Source organism: Malus domestica, chromosome 15 (assembly GCF_042453785.1).
Source record: "Malus domestica chromosome 15, GDT2T_hap1".
NCBI classification, from domain to species: domain Eukaryota; kingdom Viridiplantae; phylum Streptophyta; class Magnoliopsida; order Rosales; family Rosaceae; genus Malus; species Malus domestica.
This window is the reverse complement of record NC_091675.1, coordinates 16809786-16830325: the sequence shown is the minus strand read 5'-3', so window position 1 is coordinate 16830325 and position 20540 is coordinate 16809786. Positions and strand designations below refer to the sequence as shown.

Sequence of the window (20540 nt, the reverse complement as noted above, 5' to 3'; positions counted from 1 at the left end):
TTGTTTCAGTTCGTTTTATTCTCCTATTCCACTCCCGCCAATCAATGCCCGCCACGTACCCGAATCGAATCTGGAGGAACGCGAAGACCGTACTCCCTTCGAATTGCAATTAACCCTATACAATCACAAACCCTGACTGGCACGGTTTTCACTACTCTCACTCGTCAAACGCCCAAACCCTCTCTCTCTCTTCCTCCTTCGCGCATTCCTTAACTCCGCGGCTTAGATCCGAGGAGTTCGGGAAACCCTAATTTCCAGAAAAACCAGTACAAAGCTCTCTTCCGTTGCTCTCTATCTCTCTTCGCCTTCAACTTTCTGACTCATCACCCGCAGGTCTTCCTCCCGTGCCTTTTCGCTTTGTATTTTTTGCACTCGTGCCGTTGTTCGATCCTGTTCTATCTGGGTTGTATTTTCGTACCGAAAATATATAGACTCTGAATCGGCATGTGTCCGTACTCCGTTGATGATGATTTGTTGTGAATTTTTGTTGTTTGATTTGATTTTTCCTAAATATTCAGTAGGATAATTTCTGCTTTTTTTTTTAATTGTTTTAATCTACTTAGATTTGAGAATTAATTTTGCATAAATCTTTTAGTTCGGTGTTTTTATGGGTACGTTGCGTGTTTATCCTATATTTTGATGTGAATCTTGTCGTTTTGTTATGCCTGTGAAAGTTTGGAATTCTCGCATTATTGCTGCTAATGCTGTTTAAGCCTTGATTTCTATGATATTCTCGTATTAGTGGTCCCAAAGAGAAGAGTTTTTTTATGTAAAACTTTGTTTTGAGTTCTCAATTTTTTGATACAAAAGTGCTTGACGATGGATATATCTGTAGAATTTAGCATCTTTGAATAGTTGTCTGAACTGGTTGTGAAGATTTGTGGAGTGTTTTTCTTTTAAATATATTTTTGTTGTAATTTGCAGTCATGGCAGCAGCACCTGAAGGATCGCAATTTGACACTCGTCAGTATGATACCAAAATGAGCGAATTGTAAGAATTCTCTCAGTTTATACTTATTAACTGCATGTTTTGGGTGTCTACGAGTACTGCTCTTGGATGTTTTCTTTATTATGTTGTTTAATATAACTTGTCACATCAATTTGGCAGCTAACTGTTTCTCTTGTGTTTGGTAAATTGTTGTATGCAGACTTGCAACTGATGGGCAGGAATTCTTTACATCATACGATGAAGTTTATGATAGTTTTGACGCTATGGGTCTTCAAGAGAATCTTCTCAGGGGAATCTATGCTTACGGTAGATACAACTAGCCTTTACTCTTTTCTCTTTTTTTATTAGGTTATGTATTTTATGGTATCAGGAAAAATTGTAGAACTTTTCTATTTTAATGTCTTCATGAAGTTTTTTATTTTTTCTTCTGTGTTTTCTATGGACTGGTGAATGATTGAATGAACGATAATTCTTTTTGCAGGTTTTGAAAAACCCTCGGCTATTCAGCAGAGGGGAATTGTTCCCTTCTGCAAGGGTCTTGATGTGATTCAGCAGGCTCAGTCTGGAACTGGAAAGACAGCAACTTTCTGTTCCGGTATCCTTCAACAGCTTGATTATAGTTTGACAGAATGCCAAGCCTTGGTTCTTGCACCCACTCGAGAGCTTGCTCAACAGATTGAGAAGGTTATGAGGGCTCTTGGAGACTATCTAGGTGTAAGGGTGCATGCTTGTGTTGGTGGAACCAGTGTCCGTGAGGACCAACGCATTCTGTCAAATGGAGTGCATGTTGTTGTTGGAACTCCCGGTCGTGTTTTTGACATGCTTAGAAGGCAGTCACTTCGTCCTGATAGTATCAAGATGTTTGTTTTGGATGAGGCTGATGAAATGCTTTCCCGTGGTTTCAAGGATCAGGTCTGTTTTCAACTTAATTGTGTCCATTTGTTTTATGTGTTCCCTTGATTTTTATGGATGCATTATGTTCTGCATAATGATATTTTAGGTAAATAATGTTCTTCTCATGTGCAGTGATGAAACAATAAATAGTATATCTTGTGACTAAGTAATTGCTCTGTTGGGTTGTCGGGTAGGAAATTTTTTGTAACTGTTCTTTTTCTACTTTTCATGTTTCTCCCTACCAGGCGTTTTAGAAATATCCATTTAAATTTCAGAATATGAAATATGTTGAGTGGCTGAGCTGTCCTCTTGTTCTGTATAGATACTTTCTTTTTATATGTATGATTGCACCACAGCTAGCTAGAGTAGCCTGCTCCACCAATACGTTGCTTAATTATTTGGTTTGGGCTACATTGAGATATTGCATCCATTGGAGTTCCTTTTGGTTTTCTGAAATCAATACAATTTTGTAATTAAAGTTCTATCTAATACGAATTCTTTTGGGTATCTAGATCTACGATATATTCCAGCTTCTTCCATCAAAGATTCAGGTTGGTGTGTTCTCTGCGACAATGCCGCCTGAGGCTCTTGAGATCACAAGGAAGTTCATGAACAAACCTGTGAGGATTCTAGTGAAGCGTGATGAGCTCACCCTGGAAGGTATAAAGCAGTTCTATGTCAATGTCGACAAGGAGGAATGGAAGCTTGAGACTCTTTGCGATCTTTATGAGACCTTGGCCATTACCCAGAGTGTCATTTTTGTCAATACTCGACGCAAGGTTGACTGGTTGACTGACAAGATGAGGAGCAGAGACCATACAGTTTCTGCCACCCATGGAGACATGGACCAGAACACCAGAGACATCATCATGCGGGAATTCCGTTCTGGGTCATCTCGTGTGTTGATCACCACTGATCTTTTGGCTCGTGGTATTGACGTGCAGCAAGTCTCCCTTGTTATTAACTATGATCTGCCCACCCAGCCCGAGAACTACCTCCACAGAATTGGTCGTAGTGGACGTTTTGGAAGGAAGGGTGTTGCCATCAACTTCGTAACAAAGGATGATGAGAGGATGCTGTTTGACATCCAGAAGTTCTATAACGTGGTTGTGGAGGAGCTGCCATCAAACGTCGCTGATCTCCTCTGATGAGATTTTGTCTTCTTAATTACTCAAGGAAAAATCCGGTAGTAAGTGTTGATTTGATTGAAGTTTATTTTCTGTTTTTCGTCCATTGAGGCCGCCACATCCCGCCATTTTGTGTCTTCTCTTATATTATTATAGAGTCTAGTTATTTAATTTACGGTTGTTGGATTAATTTAATTAAAGTCGCACAAGTTAAACTTGCAATGTGAAAACCTTCATTGCCTGAATTGGTTGTGGTGGCCAATCTGTTGTTGCATACTTTCTACCATATTATTAATGTATGTATTTTTTTGAGCTATGAATTTTTCTATGCTTTAAATTTGGTTTTGAATGTTCTTTGTGCCGTTGTATGTTCCCATCAGTCACAGTACAATGTCACAGTTGCATCCCATGCTAATGATACAATGTCATGTTGAGAGAAACAAGCACGTCGAATCATTGGCATAGGGGACGCCAGTGTTGGCGTACCCTTGTCATGCAAGTCTTTCTGTAACAATGACTCCTCCTAACCATCCGTGCAAATTATGGTGATAATGTATTGTCAAAGCGGGTTGGGGTAATATATATTACACCGGTTGGCTCTTTGCATGAGAAGAGAAGAATTGTTTCTTAATTCTTCGTACTTTTAAATCAGTCTTAACACGTGCAAAGTGAAAGCATTTTCTTTGTTTCCTTAGAGCAGTTTCACCGGGGAACTGATAGGCCAGTACCCATCGAAAAAACCAATTCGACACCCAGGCTATCCACTCCAGCCGAGCATTTTGACCGGCACCCAGCCCAAGCTAAGCAAGAGACCGGCCTAAAATCAACAGACCCACATGCTGGGCCATTTGACGTCAGCTGGGCCATCAACCTCCCGCACGATCAATGCATCGCAGAGCTCCTCGGGGCGGAGGGAGATTCCGAGGCCTTGGTGCAGAGCAACGTTTCCTCTTCCCCTCTATTTCACATTTTATATGTTTTCGCGTTATTTGTTTTTTTGTAATGCTCTCAAGAGGAGAGAGAGAGAGAGAGGAGAATCAGAAGCATTTCGGACCATTTTCCATTGTTTCCGAGATGCTCGCTTTCTCTCTCAGGTACCCACCATCACACACACCCTCTCTCTCTAGAATTTTTTTTGTTGATATGTTTCTAGGGATTTGATTCTTGAATTGGGGATTTGTTATATTTGTTGAATTTTTGTTGGTAAGAGTTCTACTGGAACCGGAGGTACCTGACTTATCCTTTTTCTTTATAATAAAAATAATAATATTTTAATAAAATTGACTAGGCTATTTTTTGTTAGGGGTGGAGATGCTTTGGCGTATTACTGTTTACAAGAGTCTATTATTGTTTAATTGAGTGAATAAATACGTTGGGTGCTGGCGCAAAGTCTTTAAAGGTGGAATTACTCTTAAAGAAGAAGTAAGAAAAGATTATGGGGAAAATTTCCTTTTACTTAATCTTCGGCATCCTCTTATTTCCTTGTTTAATTAAGGAAGAAGAAAGACTGTTGGTCTGTCTTTAAGCTTTACCATAATTGTGGAGTCAACATCTAGTTTGCGGTGTCGGCCTTTTTAACATGATTCTTGGAACCGGGCGCCTTTGACCCTAATATGAAACGACAATGACATAACCGCGTTTTGATTTGACATGCCCCTCCCCTTTGTTGGATTTGGATCCTCTCCTGAGCTAATGGAGAGTATCCTCCTGACCCATCATCGTGGGCAAATCCAACGGCTATAATTATTATAACTTTGAAGAGACTTTCTGTTTATAACCGTTGGATAAAAATCCAACAGCCCAAGATGATGGATTAGGAGGATCCTCTCCATTAACCCAGGAGAAGATCCAAATCCCCCTTTGTTAAAGTCTCTTTGTCGGTCAATAATGTATTAGGATTAAGGCATCAATTGGATGGAAGGCAATGCGATGACGAAATGAAGACCCACAAAAAGCATTATTCCTGGGTTTTTACTCTAAGCTTCTGCTAATTTTGCTAAACCAAATAATTGTCTAGTCATTATCATTGCTATAGAACTGACCATGAAGGGTAGAACCTTAAGAAAATGGATCCTCTCCGGATCCTGTAATTACAAGTAGAAAAAAATATTACTAAATCATAATATTAAATGATGTAAGAAATTTTAGATAGAGAAGATAGTTGATCGAACTGCATGGTAAGAAAAATCTCACACTAAATGAGACCAAAATATAGTTGGGCAAATATTTTTAAGTGTTCCAATGTACGGATACTTCAAATGTTTTTAAATATTAAATCTTGAATTTTGTATTTTTAAACAAAAATTTAACAATTAAAACATTTATGTACCGGATAGTTTAGAGCGTTCAAAAATGTCTCTTACTAGGGAGGGTCTCTTGCTAAGAGGCATAGTTTGTATACACATAGTCGGAGTCTTGCTCTCCTAAGGTCCTCATTTTGAGGACCTGTGAGGACAAATGCATTATTAGTCACAAAAATTATATTAGTTTATATCCAAGGGCTAAAAATATTTGGCAACATAATAAAGCAAAACAAGAAAATGAGTTTTCTAATGGTTCGAGGATTTTAAGTTGGCTTTGCTTGATTAAGTTGTCAAATATTTTAGGTCATTGATCTGAAATGATATAATCTTGTGGCTAATATGCATTTGATTCTCACATGTCCTCAAAATGAGAAACTTAAGAGAGCAAGATTGTAGTCGGACATCCTTGCACAAATATTTATTCACATCTCACGATGTACTTTCCCATATAAAAAAAAAAAAAAATCAGCATCTTTTAATTGGATGCTACCCTAAAAGTGTTTGAAATATGGATATAGTAAAATATTAACATGCAACTTTATGAAAATATTGATGGATATAATTATATATGTCATTTTCGATGAAAATTGACAATCAGGTGTGTACATCAACTCATTGATATAGAGTTGTTTGCATTCACACCTCCTAATCGACCCTTGATTTTATTTATTTTTATTTAGAAGGTAGTATCGACAATTTCGTAAATATTTTGAAGATTGACTTAAGCTAACCTATTTTGTTAAGGTTAATGTTAGAGAGACTAAATTTTTAGATAAAATTTTTTAAACTAAATAACATAGAAGTTAATAATTGAGTTAGTACTTTTTTCTAAGTATAAATAATTGAGTTGAGTTAGTACTTAAGCATTGATAAATGTACACATTTTTATCGATGACAAATCATATAATTTATAAATTTTGTCTAAAAATTTAGTCCGATGATATTATCGGTTTTGTTAATTTAATAGTTAAATTACTTAATTTGGGTTGGGAAGTAGCGGGAGCCAAGGAAAGGAAGGACCGGGAAGCGGTTTGTATGCACAAAGCTCCACGGGACCAGGTCTGCAGCTTCCTGCCTTCCTCCCTCTCCCCCTGTCACACTCTTACACGACGATACTGTTTTTCGTTAACCGCCCGCTTGTCGTTTTTCCCCCTTCTACCGACCCTCCTCCCTCCCTCCCTCCCTCCCCCACTCTGACATCATCGCTTCGTCATCATACCTGCAATCGCCAGCTCTCTCTCTCTCTCCTCTGTGTGTTTTTGGTGCTTATTATATAAAGACCGCTCAACTTTCCCAGTCATTCACCGCCACTTCGCGAATTTTCTCGCACCCCATTTATTCTTCCTCTTTATCTTTTTCCATTTGAAATCTCTCTCTCTCTCCCTCTCTCTCTGCATGAACTCTCTGAAATCTCGCACCCCATCATTTATACTCTGAAATCTGTCTCTCTCTCTCTGTTCTCCCTCTTTCTTCATCTCTCTGGGAAAACATATATTACATATAATTTACATATATATTGGCGGTTGTGTCATGGCGATGGCGGATTCGCCTGAGGCAGTAGTCATCGCAGGCGCCACCACAAGCCCCCGCGCGGACTCAGATCTCAACCACACGCTACGCCGCAGACCATCGGCCTCCACCGTGGCGGAATCCGATTCCTTGAACGATTTGGTTAGGGACTCCGGCGGTGATGACTCGGTTGGCGCCAAGCTCGGCGGCGGCGGCGGCGGCGATAACGGCCGTATTGGAGGCTCTGACGGCTCGGCTGAGTCCGTCAATGCTGTTCAAGACAAGAAGGGACTCGGCGAGAATGATCGGGGCGGTGATCCCTCGGCCGTGAAATTTGCGTATCGGCCGTCCGTTCCGGCTCATCGGAGAGTTAAGGAGAGTCCTCTCAGCTCTGATGCCATCTTCAGACAGGTATTTAAGCCTTGCTTAATTTCACTTGTAATTAGTGTCGTTAATCCGTGATTAATTACCAGTAATGAAAATGTTTGCTGGGTAACAAGTTTTTGTCTTTTAGCGTTCTGTGGAGCTTGAAGGAGATGCTAATTGCAAGCTTTGATCTTTTTTGTTTGGTTTGCACTTTTGCAGAGCCATGCCGGTCTCATCAATCTGTGTATAGTAGTACTTGTTGCTGTAAACAGCCGGCTAATCATCGAGAATTTAATGAAGGTTTGCCATGTGCCCGCGTCCTTTGTTTTTTGGGCTAACTTTACGCCCTTTGATAATGTTGTTTTACGGACATTTATAGATATTTCTGACTGTTCAATTATTGTTGCAGTATGGTTGGTTAATTAAAACTGGTTTCTGGTTTAGTTCAAGATCATTGCGAGATTGGCCACTTTTTATGTGCGGGTAATGTTTCCTTTTATTATGCTTCGATACGGTGTTTGGTTTAAGATACTTAGTTATCGTTACCATCTTTGAATTACAAGTGGTGGGAAATTTATTCGGCTTCTTTGTTCTTTCACTTGCAGCCTTACTCTTCCTATCTTTCCACTTGCGGCCTTTGTAGTTGAGAAGTTAGCGCAACAAAAGTGTATATCTGAAGCTGTGAGAAACTCATTTTGTACTGCTTTAAAAAATAGGTCTCCGCAACTCTGTATCTGAAATCTGAATTTCTTGTCTGGCATTGCAGGCTGTTGTTTCTCTTCATATAGTCATTACAACAACTTCAATTTTGTATCCGGTTGTGGTGATTCTCAGGTCAGTTTGAACTCACTGCAAATTAAGTTTCCATTAGTTGCATTCCCCGATTTTTGGTATTAGTAGGAGGTGTAACCAGTTATTGTATCTTGGCCATGGTGCTGATTGGAGGATTTGGGTTTGAACTCTCACTGTTACGTTCTCGTTTCTGGTCCATGACATGTATTTCAGTGCTTTTCATTTATTAGCGTATTTTCTGGATTTGCAATCTTGTCCCAGCTCTTGAAAGATGCTTGTTTCTGTGGAGATCTTAGAAACTTCATTGAGGGGATAAGTACTTAAGCTGAAATTGACATTGGATGGAAGTACTGCCTGAAAGATTGTGTCTTTATGTAATAGGAAAGGCTCTTTAAAAAGAAATTGATTGATGGCATCTTTTAGCTGGCTAATATGTGAATAGCAGTGAAAATTTTGCGTTTATTTTATTTACTTCATTTCTGCAGGTGTGATTCTGCAGTTTTATTTGGTGTTGCGTTGATGCTCTTTGCTTGCATCGTATGGTTAAAACTCGTATCTTATGTGCACACAAACTATGATATGAGAGCACTTCACATAGCAGTTGAGAAGGTAACTATGAACTTGTGAATAAGGTTTTTATTTAACAGTGAATATTGTCTTTTCCTTTCCCGCTTTTTAGATTAAATATGAAGTTTGAAGAAAGTTTAAAAAGGTCCTAAATCTTAATAGATGTTTTCTTCCTCGAGGAGATGTTTAATGTTCGTCAACAGTTTTTTCTTAATAAATGATTGTTTTCTAATTCTTGAAGTCCTTGACTGATTGCAGGGGGATGCCACACCTAGTTCTCTGAATACAGATTACCCTCATAATAACAATTTAAAAAATATGGCATACTTTATGGTCGCTCCAACATTATGTTACCAGGTAATTGCACTACTATTTCATAAATTAACCTAGGTTTTCTTATCCGTCAATCCTTATTCAGAAAGTACAAATTTATGAGTTTTGATGCTTTAGTCAGTTTAAGTCACCTGTTCTTGTATGTGTTTGCCTTTCCCTTGCCTGTTTTAAAAATGAAAAAGAATATGGCATTTTTTACAAACTGAACAAATATTTTCCCTCAGTTATAGACTGTCATGCGGTCTCTTAAACTTCATATTTGCTCCAACCTGGTGTTGTGAGTTTTGCCGTTACAAGTTTGAATTCTGCTTTAATTTTCTTTATAACTCTTATATTTTCACGACTCATTATTGTTTAATTAGTATGTAGGTCGAAGATGGCTAAATTATTTTTTTTTCATTCTAAAATGATATTAAATGAATCATCGGAAAACAATATGATTATTTTCTTACGGTATATTATTGGCATCCTTAGAGGTCGCACTTGGTGCGATGGCAAGTGCCTTCGCCCATGAGCGGTAGGTCTCGGGTTCGAGACTTGGGAGCAGCCTCTCCATAAATGGAGGTAAGGCTAGCCGACATTCACCTCTCCCAGACCCTGCGTAAAGCGGGAGCCTTGTGCACTGGGTACGACCTACATATTATTGGCATCCTTAATTAAAAGAATGGGTAATTCATGTTTTAGTCTTTAATTTGTGGTTCTTATCATATGAGATTAACTTGTACATTACATGATTAATGGAGAACTGAATTTAATTTTGATTTATCTGACCCTTGTTTCAGACTAGTTACCCTCGCACAGCATGTGTTCGAAAAGGTTGGGTGTTTCGTCAACTTGTGAAGTTGATCATTTTTACTGGAGTGATGGGATTTATAGTAGAACAAGTAAGTTGGTATTTGTTGTTTTCAACAAGCTTTTAATGCTCTTTTATTTCATTTTGATTATTAATGAATTCTGCCATGTGTATTTATATGCAGTACATCAACCCTATTGTCAAGAATTCAAAACATCCTTTGAAGGGGGATTGGTTATATGCCATAGAGAGGGTTTTGAAGCTTTCAGTTCCCAATTTATATGTGTGGCTATGCATGTTCTATTGCTTTTTCCACCTCTGGTTCGTCTTGTTTCATCATCCTCCTTTTTTTTTCTTTCTGATGTCTCTATAGCTGCTTGGAAGATGCTTGTTATACTAAGTTTGCACTTTCATTTCAGTTTTGAGTTTAAGCTTACAACCAGTGTTATAAATATAGGTTAAATATTGTTGCTGAGCTGCTTTGTTTTGGTGATCGGGAGTTCTATAAAGATTGGTGGAATGCAAAAACTGTTGAGGAGGTGTGTTTTATGTTATATGCAATTTATTCTTAGGTTATGTTATTACAGCTCCTTGCTGAATTACAAATTTTACTGTTTACTTTTGTTGCATGGCTCTTCTGGTGGCTGTCATCAGTATTGGAGAATGTGGAACATGGTATGTATGTTTAACTCTAATTCAGTTGTTATCTTTTCTCATATATTTAAAGTACTACGATAAATTATTGTTTTGACTTCCATTCGATATCATTTTGAATCTAAGTTGCTTATGGGACTCTAGTGAGTTTGGATTTTAATGTGTTTGAATTTGTATCAAAGAATAGGTGTATTAGCATTATCGTTTAATAAGGGTTATAACTTATAAGCCTGAAAAGAGGCTGTATAAGCCCAATTTCATGGTCATCAAAGCTGCCATGTAATGACAAAACGCAGTTAGATGGTATCTGTTGTTTACATTTTACAATGATAACAACCCTCTCTATCCCGCTTGCCTTATTCACGAGGCAGCTGGATGCAGTGAAGACTTGAAGTTGTGTATATAACTATATATTGACTTATTTGAAAGAGCGCTTGTGGCCTTGTAGTTCTTATTTATGCTAATGCTCAAGTAAAAGTGTAATACTGATTGGGTGTATTCATTTCAGCCTGTTCATAAATGGATGGTTCGCCACATCTATTTTCCATGCCTACGTCACGGAGTACCCAAGGTATATAATTTCTCTTTATTTCAATATTAAGTGATGCGTGATGGATGTACCTTTAATTTGTTTTAGAAAGTAGTAAGTACAAAACTAATTTGTTTTTAATTCAGGGAGTTGCCATCGTAATCGCCTTCCTAGTATCTGCCGTATTTCATGAGGTATTTGCTTTGTTTCTGTGAGTTTAATGTTTCTATTTAGTGACCCTTTCCCTCAGGATAATGACTATTCTATTGCTCCTCCCTTCATCATATTCTATTGTCCATAATGAGAATTAGCACTCTCTCGTTTTGGAACGTGAGTGTTGGTAGAAAGTGGGATTCTGGAATTTGATAGTGTCATGATTATATGAACGACTTATAGGATTTGAAACTGAAAGAATGGCTTTGAAGCATGTCATTTGAATCAAGCGAATCATCATCTTAGTACTAACCAAGACTTAAGCTATTTAGATGTACACCACCCTGGAACGTGCACGCTTGGTAATTTGCTTTTATAAAGTAATTGTTATCAAGCACAAACTTGAAGGGTTATGCTACCATTGTTTGTCGAAAGGTATTGCTGATCAAACACTCCTGATTACCTTACAATAGTAGAATACCCATACACGTAAGAATGAATTCCGATGTCTTTAGGTAATCGCAATATGAGCTCTTAACATTTGATTTGGGCCAAAAGCTAAAGACTAAGTTTGAGCATGGAAATATATAATTATATTAGAACCAGAGCTCCTCATCGTGATCACCAATGCAAACTCCACGTGAAACATTATCTGGGGGTCATCTGAAATATTTCCCCCTTCTGTTTTGTGTCTTACTCGGATCTGAATTATCATGGCTTGTTTCTACAATGAACCTTGCATAGTTGTTTGTGTTTCTATTATCTTATCCAATATTTTTTGACTTGTCTCCAGCTATGCATAGCTGTTCCCTGCCACATTTTCAAGTTGTGGGCTTTTATCGGAATTATGTTCCAGGTAAGAACATTTTAGTTTCCTTGCCACATTTATGAGTCCTACTCATATTGATGATCAATGGTCCTAATTTTCTTTTGTTGCGTTTTCGTCACAGGTACCACTTGTCTTGATCACAAATTACCTGCAAAATAAATTCAGAAACTCGATGGTATGTCCTTGTTTTAAAACATACTATTGCAGAAAAGTCATATTATTGTAGCATAGTTTTGCCTACTCAGTTGGGCGTTAGCCACCAGTTAAATATTTAGTTCCTAGAGAGAATTAAATACTTGGAGCGGTCCTGCTGGAGGGATAGGGGTATAATGCATCGTTCTTCTAAGGAATTTCCATGAACCCCAAATTCTACATTTTTCGAAAGTAAACCCCGCAATAATAGTACCTGTAGGCCTTTAATTTTTTTTAACTAGTTCCGGTACTCTATTCGTGCTCTATGGATTGTTGAGGGCACATATACTTTCGACATGTCTGAGTTCTATTCACCCACTTACGCCATGCTTCATGATAGATCCAAATTCATACCATTTCGATACTGGTAATGTTTTGATCACGTTTTTGAATCTTATTTCCAGGTGGGAAATATGATCTTCTGGTTCATCTTTTGCATTCTTGGTCAACCGATGTGCCTGCTTCTGTATTACCACGACTTGATGAATCGGAAAGGGAAACTCGACTGAAGGTTTAGTCTCTAAGTATGGATCGAATCGCTCTGGAAGCGGTGTTGCCTTCCGATAAGCCGGCTTTCCTCCTCCGTCCAAGGCAACTCTAACTTATAGCTGCTTCCTCTGGTTTCAACGTTTTCATGTTCCATACGTTTTTCATTTTTCTTTTTTCTTATATATATATTTTTGTTAATTCAATTGATTTTATATACAATTTTGAATATCTTTCTCTAACAGTGAGCTTCTCCTGGTTTAGTTATTGCGGTATATATTTAGTTGGGAATTTTGAGGAAATGGTTTCAATATCATCCCCCAGTCCCCACCCTTATATCATATACCCCGCCTTGAAATGTCTACATCTCTTTTTCTTTTCTTTGGGTCGAAAGAAAGGTCTACATCTCGAATCTTGATGTAAAGCTATTTCAACATGATTTTCACGATATTCTGCGTGCGCACTCGATAAAAAAAATTAAGATTTGTTTAGAAGGGTTTTTAAAAAAGCTAAAAACGCTTTTAGTATAAGTATTATTCGAATTAATCTTTAGTAAAATTGTAAGTGAATTTTGAAAAAAACAATTAAAGTGCTTTGTGCAAGAAGTAATTTGTGCTTCTTGCAGGAAGCGCTTTTGAAACTCAAAAACTAAAAGCATTAAATGAGCCCGTAAACATTTGAAATCAGTCTTTTGATTTATTGATTCACACTTTTATTTTTAAGAATTGTATTAGCACTTTAAAATAGTTTTTTTTTATTATTTATTTTTGGGTTGAAAACAAAAACTTATCTAAATTAGTTATAACAGAATTTTGTGATCATGATGATAACAAATTTATATGAAACGAGGTATACAGCCATATAGCGTCTTAATTCAATAATATATATCATTTGAAAAAAAAAACTTACATATGATAATGCATTATTAAACAACGAACCTCACATAACGGTTAACTTGTTTCATGTAAATTCTTTCAGTAGTCATGGGAATGCCTAAAATGAGTTTTGAAAAAAGAATGGTATTTATTTTTTCTTTAATTATTAATGTAACAACCAATGAAAGAATGAAATTAAAAAAAAGAATGGTACAAGAATATCGGCGTCAAGTGAAAAAAAAACCAGTGCAGAGAAGAGGCCAGTAGTAGTACACCATTCATTCTTTAAATATAATAAGAAAGTAAAAATATCATTAAAATTTCCTAATAAATAAATAAACATTGTTCTGCGACAAACCACGATCCCAAAGATTCTCTTCCCCCCTCTCTGCGCCAAATTCAAACAATCTGTTCTCCACTGCAGTGGACGAGCTCCAGAGTCCAGAGAGAGAGAGAGAGAGAGAGAGAGAGGAGGGAGAGAGGGACAGTGTGAGCTAAGTGAATTCTCAATGGAAGATTTCAGATCCAGATCGTGCGGTCACGGAAGTTCGCAGATGGAGAGCTACAATGGCGGCAGCGGGTCGGCGGGACCCGCTTCATCGGGGGTCAATGGGATGCAGGATCTCAGGTGCTACAGCGCCTCCTACGCGACCTCTGTGCACCCGCAACAGCAGCAGCAAACCCAGGCGGGAAACAACGGCGAGAAGATCAGGAAGGGGAAGTCGGCGAACGGGTCGGCGACGAAGAGCTGGAGCCTGAGCGATCCGGAGCTGCAGAGGAAGAAGAGGGTGGCGAGCTATAAGGTGTATACGGTGGAAGGGAAGCTCAAAGGGTCGCTCCGGAAGAGCTTCCGGTGGCTCAAGGAAACTTGTAATAGAGTCGTCTATGGCCGGTAATCATCATTTCTGAAAATATATTATATAAATTAGTACCATTATTTATTTATTTATTTTAATTGTTTAATTTATGCTCGGTGTTATTAATTTGTAAAATTGGAGTGTTTGTGTTGGAAATTATGAAGTTGTAATGTGATTTTTTTATGAATATTTGTATATTGTGTATTTTTGGTGGTCTGAAAATTATATAAATAAATGAAACGTAAGCCTTTTTTGGTGGTTCATAATATTTTTGTATGAAATTAGTTTCTAGGCATCATATAACTAAATTAGTTTTTGCTAATCTCCCGCGTACCTCAAGGAGGAGGTGTGAATGAGGTTCTGAAATATGAATTCCGTATTCGATTTCCGGTAATATTATGGTAGGTTTTTAGTCAAAATAGTCTTTGAGATAGGCATAAAGTCCTCATTTTTTGTCCATGAGATTTAAAATCAATAGAGCCACTTAATACTACGGTCTGGTGGTATCCTTTTTAATTGATAAGTGAGAGGTCTGATTCTCGCCAAATGCGAATTTAAACCACATCCCATTGTGAGGCAGCCTACTCCCCCAACTCTCTTATTGTGGATGACATCGTTTGTTAAAAAAAAAATATATATATACATATATATAAATGGTCCATGAGATTGTTCACTATCGATGATTTTGGTCATTCTCAAAAAAAATTTCGTTAAATTGAAGGAACCACAAGTTTAAGTAGAGATGTTGATTTGACAAAAATACCTTCAATTTAACAGAAATTTTTCACGGAATGACAAAAATAATTGACGTTAGACAATTTCAGGGACCACTTCAATCGATTTTAAATATCAGATATCAAAGTGAGCAGTTATGCCAATTTGAGTGACCATTTTGACTAAATAGCCTATTATTATTTGTTGGTAACTTGTATGATCCTCATTACCGCTTTCTTTGTCATGCATTTCGGAACCATTTTCGATTTCCGACATGTATGCAAACCCTTGCTGAATGCATTGTCTGAAGAAAGATTTCCGGGAAAATAACAAAGAAATGGCGTATAGCAGTGCAAATTGGTTTGTCATTGATCCTGTTCGGTGGCAGTGAGTAAGCTTTTAGCTTTCCGGATACATTTTCTCGTACCAACTGAGCTCAGTTGGCTGCCTCCCTGTGACATCCTTGTTTCCCCAATTAGGTCATCGTTAAGCTATCTTAGAGCGTCCCTCAATTTAGTAATTCAATTTCATGTATATCGTAGTTATGTTCGAGCGTGACAGAGCAGCCGGGCAAAGGAGAATATCGACGATTGTACAATTTAGCGATGACCGTTCCGCTATTCTGCATCCTTAGCTAGCTTGTCGTCTCTCGTCTGTGTGCCTATGCATTGAGTGTGCTTTGGGGGAAATGGAAAAGGGCAGGGAAACTCAAAATTGTGCCATTGTTTTGAAGCAAAGTGGAAAAGTCCATGAAAATTACCCACAAAGCTTAGGAGGTAGAATTTTGTACGTGAATTGGCAAAAAAATTTGAAAATATTCAAAAGCCCAACAAAATTGGGCTGAGAAGCAACATAAATTTAGAAGCCCAACAAATATGGGCTGAAAAAATGGGCCTTTACCGAAACTGACCCAAATTTCGGTAAACTAAAATAATCGGTGCGGTTTCGGTTTTTTTTACCCTTCCCTAACTGTTCGGTTCGGTTTCCAGTAAGGCCATTTCGGATCAGTTACCAAACCAAAACCACCCCTATTCTAAATGCAGACCTTCGATGCCTTTAACGGTAGTCTCGTAGTTCCCCGTTTGCGATGTATGTCTACGGGTGGGGTCCGATGACTCGACTGGTGAACTTCTTCGACCACTTGAAATTCTGTGTCCTCCAGGGCTAGCATCGGTTGTTCGAGGGCGAATGTCAGACTCACTTCCGCCAAATGCATCACGGCTGCCAGAAACAGCGACTCTCCTTGATGATCCGGCTGACAGGCCATACATATTGCTATTTGACGTCTGCAAGGCCCAAGCATGGACGAGATTTTTGTCACAAGGCATAAAAGGCACGCAGGGACGTCCTTAAGAGGCTCAAGACTCGAGACATACGAATAAACACTCAACTATTCCTGTTTCATATAACCCCGCAAAAACGATTGCAATTCCATAAATAATGCATTCCAAACATCTCACCTCTCTAGTTAATGAAGCATCATTAGCAATTGGATTCTTCTGCCTCGAAAGGCTCAAGGAATTAAGCGCCGGTCCAGGTATTCTCCGCTGAGAGGCATCCAACGATCTTAAACCAGTTAGCCGCCCATCTTCCTCACCTATATGGAAGCCGTGAAGCAAAATGTTAGAAAATGCAACGCTAATATAGGAGAAATGACACCCGGATATCAGAAAACCTTTAGTAATAAGTTGTCGAACCCGAAAGTGAACAGAGAATTCCTTAAATTTATATATTAACATACAGACAAGTCAAACTTTAAAATAAACAAATAGGAGAGAAAAACATGTGGTAATCTCCAACACCACCATCCTCTAGCTGTGACGAATAAACTTACCTATAAGAATGCTGTTTAAATTCATCTAGAGCAATGCTAAACAACATACCTGCCAGTCTGTCCGCATTAACAGCGGCATGGGGCATCCCAGAACTTGTTCCAGCACCGGGAAGGGCACGGGTTGGAGGAACAGCCAGCTGTGACTGCTGATACTTCAAAATTGTCCAGTCAAACACATAATCAAACTGGAAGCCTGAAGCAAAATCCAATGGATACAATCAGTGTAAATAGAATGCTCACTGTAATGTGGAAATCCGCTTACAATGCTCATTGTAATGACAATAGAATTCAAACCTTCACGAATGAAGACATCCCGGAATATTTTTTTCAAATAAACATAGTCTGGTTTATCATCAAACCGTAGTGAGCGACAGTAATGGAAGTACGAAGCAAACTCTGTCGGATAACCCCGACATAACGCCTGCAAAATCATTAAATTCTTTAGTCAAAATATGCGACACATGAGGCCTGAATTGTATACAACCACATTAACATTCACAAGCATCATACCTCAATTGAAGTAGAAACCTTTTTTTCACTAATTTTTTCATACTTCTGTTTCTTAGTTCCCGCTTTTAGTCCCTGCCAAGGAAGACTAAAGGCAAAAAGAATTATTAAACAAAACATCAACAGATAGCACTACAACAACAAAAGAAAAAAAAAAGAAAAAAAAAAGGGACTTCAGAAATAATCACCTTCCTCTAAGGAAATACATAAGGACATAACCAAGAGATTCTAAATCATCCCTCCGGCTTTGCTCTATAAAGCGCAGAATGTCATAAAAGAATTTCTAAATCAATGTCAATAAACCAGATGGTGGATTTAACTGGAACAAAAGTACATTAAAAGGGATACAAATGGCAAAAACAAAGACTAAAGTCTTAAGACATACCAATTCCAAGGTGAGTATTCATGCTTGCATATCTTGCAGTTCCAGTCAGATTCTTGTTTTCCCTGCACCATTCATGCCGATGTACAACGATAATATGACAGGTGAAGTTATAACATCAACTACAAATCTTGTAGTGCAAGTCCATTTCTAGTATACTGCTATATTTCTCTAGAATCATATTCGGAGAACATATTAGAGAACACAGAAAAACAAGCATCATCTCACCTATAAGGAATATGCTGACGGGTTGAACTATCTCTGTATTTCTTAGCCAGACCAAAGTCTATCATGTACACCTACGTATAACGAAAAATCAATTACCGTATTAATATAGATTCATTGGCATATGAAATATGTGCATTGAAACACAAGCATATATAGACCTACAAAACCATGTACACCAAATTAAGATAGAAAACCTGATTTGCACGCCTTCCCAAGCCCATAAGAAAATTGTCTGGCTTGATATCTCGATGTAGAAATGACTTACTATGGACAAATTCAACACGACTGATCTGAAATAAATGTCAAGCACAGAAACAGTCAGTATCTTCCCCACAATATATTAAGCCAATACAATGAAGTGCAATTGTGCATGGACTCACACCTACCATTTGATCCGCCAGCATAAGAACGGTCTTCAAAGAAAGTTTCCTACTACAGAAGTTAAACAAGTCTTCAAGACTAGGGCCCAGTAAATCCATCACCAAAACATTATAGTCTCCTTCAACTCCAAACCACCTCACATTTGGAATTCCAGCTGCAAGAACCAAAGTTAGAAAATCAGAAAACTTGCACCAGAAACTGCTGATTAACTAGAAAATGCAGCAGTTTCACTTACTTCCTCCTGATAGGATCCTGTATAACTTGGATTCGTACAGCAGCTGAGGGTGTTTTGTCTTCGCATTTTCCTAAGTATAAGAAACAACAAGACAATTAGCTTCATACCGCACACATTCATCACGCTAATAACAGTTCATAAAAGGAAACTTCAACACCACCACCAAAACTTGAAGACCTCTATTTACAAAAAAAACACGATCCTCCTACGATAATTTTCTAGATACTAATCAATCAATCAAACACATACATTGATCCAAGGACTAGTCGTTCCACAAACCTTTGATTCCTAGGCATTTCTAACGCAAGGTGAATGCCGAAGCACGAAAACTAGACCATGAACTTAAAGAATCATTCTTACCAATTCTCAGGCCACGGATTAAACTTAAATTAACACATAAGTAAAAAGCAAGCAAATGGGCATTTAAATCACCCAAAAATAAATAATAAACAATCACAACTCGTAGCTGAATTGGAACAACGAAAAACACTCACAAGCTTAATCGCAACCTCTTCATTCGTCTGAATATTTGTACCTGCAAACAGGCAATTCAAATCCACAATTAACCACCCAATTACATACATAATTACATACAAATCCACAACTAACAGGAAGATGAAGAAGCAACAAACCCAGATAGATCTCTCCGAACGAGCCGCTACCGATCTTCCGGCCGAGCCGAAACTTATTCCCAACGCGAGGCTCCATATCTTCCAGAGCAGCCCGAATCGGTTGAAATCGAAACCCTAACCCTAAAATTACAAAAACTAAAAAAAAATGGATAACAAATTGGACGATGATTCCAAAAAATCAAAACAACAACAACGACCCCGCATCAGCAGAAGGCAGTCGGCCGACTCAACCGCAACGACATCGGATTGTCCATCCAATAAAAGCAAGAAAGAAAAAAAAAATTATAATGCAAAAGCAAAGCAAACAAATTTTGTACGGACAGCTATGCGCTGGGCCCTCTCTGGGTTCTTTCTTGTTGGAGATCTAGGTTTGGATTCTCCTTTTCCTTTTTTTTTTCTTTTTCCGAATTATTATTTTTATTTAATTTCTTTTATTTGTTGGGTTACCGTTAAAAGCACTTTTGGATTAGAAATTACAAAAGGAGAACGGGAAAAGCAAAAGCAGCAGCTGGGCTTGTTGGCTTGTGGCTATCCATACCCACCCACCAGCCACCATCTCTCCCTTGTTTCCTGCTTTTGATTCACCTGCAACCTAAAGTTCGGTAGATAGAGAATACCTTTCGCAATATAAAAATAGACGAGTTCTCAATCAATTCATTTCTTCTTCTTCTGTAAATATCGTTGTATAAATAAAATAAAATAAAATATAAATACTTTAATCAATAGCGCTGTAGAATTTTTGTGTTTTTTTTTATTGTTTGGGAGTGATGTCACGTGACTTTTTTCACACAAAACTGGAGGGACCCTGACACGTGGTCCAACTGCGTGTGATTTGAGTCGGACGTTCTTTATTTTCAAAGACGGACTGACCCATGAAAAACGTGACACCCACTCCATTTGCTGAGTCTTTCACACTTTATTTTCTTCGAATATTACATAATCTATTGTGTACACCGATCGAACTTACTTAATGCAAGCGATCATAGATGGGCGGAACATAATGTTCCCAACCACTTGAATTCTGAGTTCACTTGAATTATGAGTTACTCACATGCCAGCATTTGTTATTTGGCTTTGTATATGTGGAACTTGAGAGACACTTTAGATAAATGTCTCGTATTTGTCAAGTGTGTCACATAAGCAGTGACAGATTCAAAATTTGAACCTTGGGCTCAATATTCAATACAAGTTTCTTAGATATAAACAGGGTACGAAGCGTGCAAAAATAAAAAATAAGTTTATTCACTTTGCGGGCTTGTTGCGCACATTGCAACAAATATCGCCATATGCCGAAACAATTTAATGAGTGATATAAAGAGAGAATTTGTCGAATGATGTCGACGCAACAAATCGAGATATATTTAGCATGCATTACATTATACATTTTAGTAAGCATAAAAGGGACCGTACCCGGGGCCT

At 38.0% G+C, this 20540-nt stretch overlaps 4 protein-coding genes across 4 annotated transcripts; 3 read left to right on the top strand and 1 right to left on the bottom strand.

The window, feature by feature from the left end:
• Nucleotides 1–119: 119 nt before the first annotated feature.
• On the top strand, nt 120–3286 carry LOC103400827 (eukaryotic initiation factor 4A-11). Its single transcript, XM_008339505.4, has 5 exons — nt 120–333; nt 925–991; nt 1149–1255; nt 1431–1861; nt 2356–3286. Exons 2-5 carry the CDS (start codon nt 927–929, stop codon nt 2989–2991), a joined length of 1239 nt encoding a protein of 412 aa, XP_008337727.1. The 5' UTR covers nt 120–333; nt 925–926; the 3' UTR covers nt 2992–3286.
• Nucleotides 3287–6242: 2956 nt separating this feature from the next.
• On the top strand, nt 6243–12778 carry LOC103400825 (diacylglycerol O-acyltransferase 1A). Its single transcript, XM_008339502.4, has 16 exons — nt 6243–7193; nt 7368–7448; nt 7558–7631; nt 7754–7829; nt 7915–7982; nt 8426–8549; nt 8766–8864; nt 9623–9724; nt 9818–9954; nt 10091–10172; nt 10288–10308; nt 10796–10858; nt 10963–11010; nt 11763–11825; nt 11920–11973; nt 12395–12778. The coding sequence occupies exons 1-16, from the start codon at nt 6804–6806 to the stop codon at nt 12497–12499; spliced, it is 1587 nt and encodes a 528-aa protein (XP_008337724.1). The 5' UTR covers nt 6243–6803; the 3' UTR covers nt 12500–12778.
• A 1082-nt stretch (nt 12779–13860) lies between these two features.
• LOC103415871 (uncharacterized) lies at nt 13861–14247 on the top strand. The gene has a single exon (XM_070812734.1). It carries the CDS (start codon nt 13861–13863, stop codon nt 14245–14247), a length of 387 nt encoding a protein of 128 aa, XP_070668835.1.
• Nucleotides 14248–15691: 1444 nt separating this feature from the next.
• On the bottom strand, nt 15692–19798 carry LOC103415870 (casein kinase 1-like protein 1). Its single transcript, XM_008354150.4, has 13 exons — nt 19122–19798; nt 18984–19024; nt 18490–18559; nt 18260–18408; nt 18068–18163; nt 17874–17944; nt 17649–17710; nt 17452–17515; nt 17267–17351; nt 17051–17177; nt 16806–16949; nt 16383–16519; nt 15692–16208 (listed from the first exon to the last, which is right to left on the bottom strand). Exons 1-13 carry the CDS (start codon nt 19195–19197, stop codon nt 15951–15953), a joined length of 1380 nt encoding a protein of 459 aa, XP_008352372.2. The 5' UTR covers nt 19198–19798; the 3' UTR covers nt 15692–15950.
• Nucleotides 19799–20540: the final 742 nt, after the last annotated feature.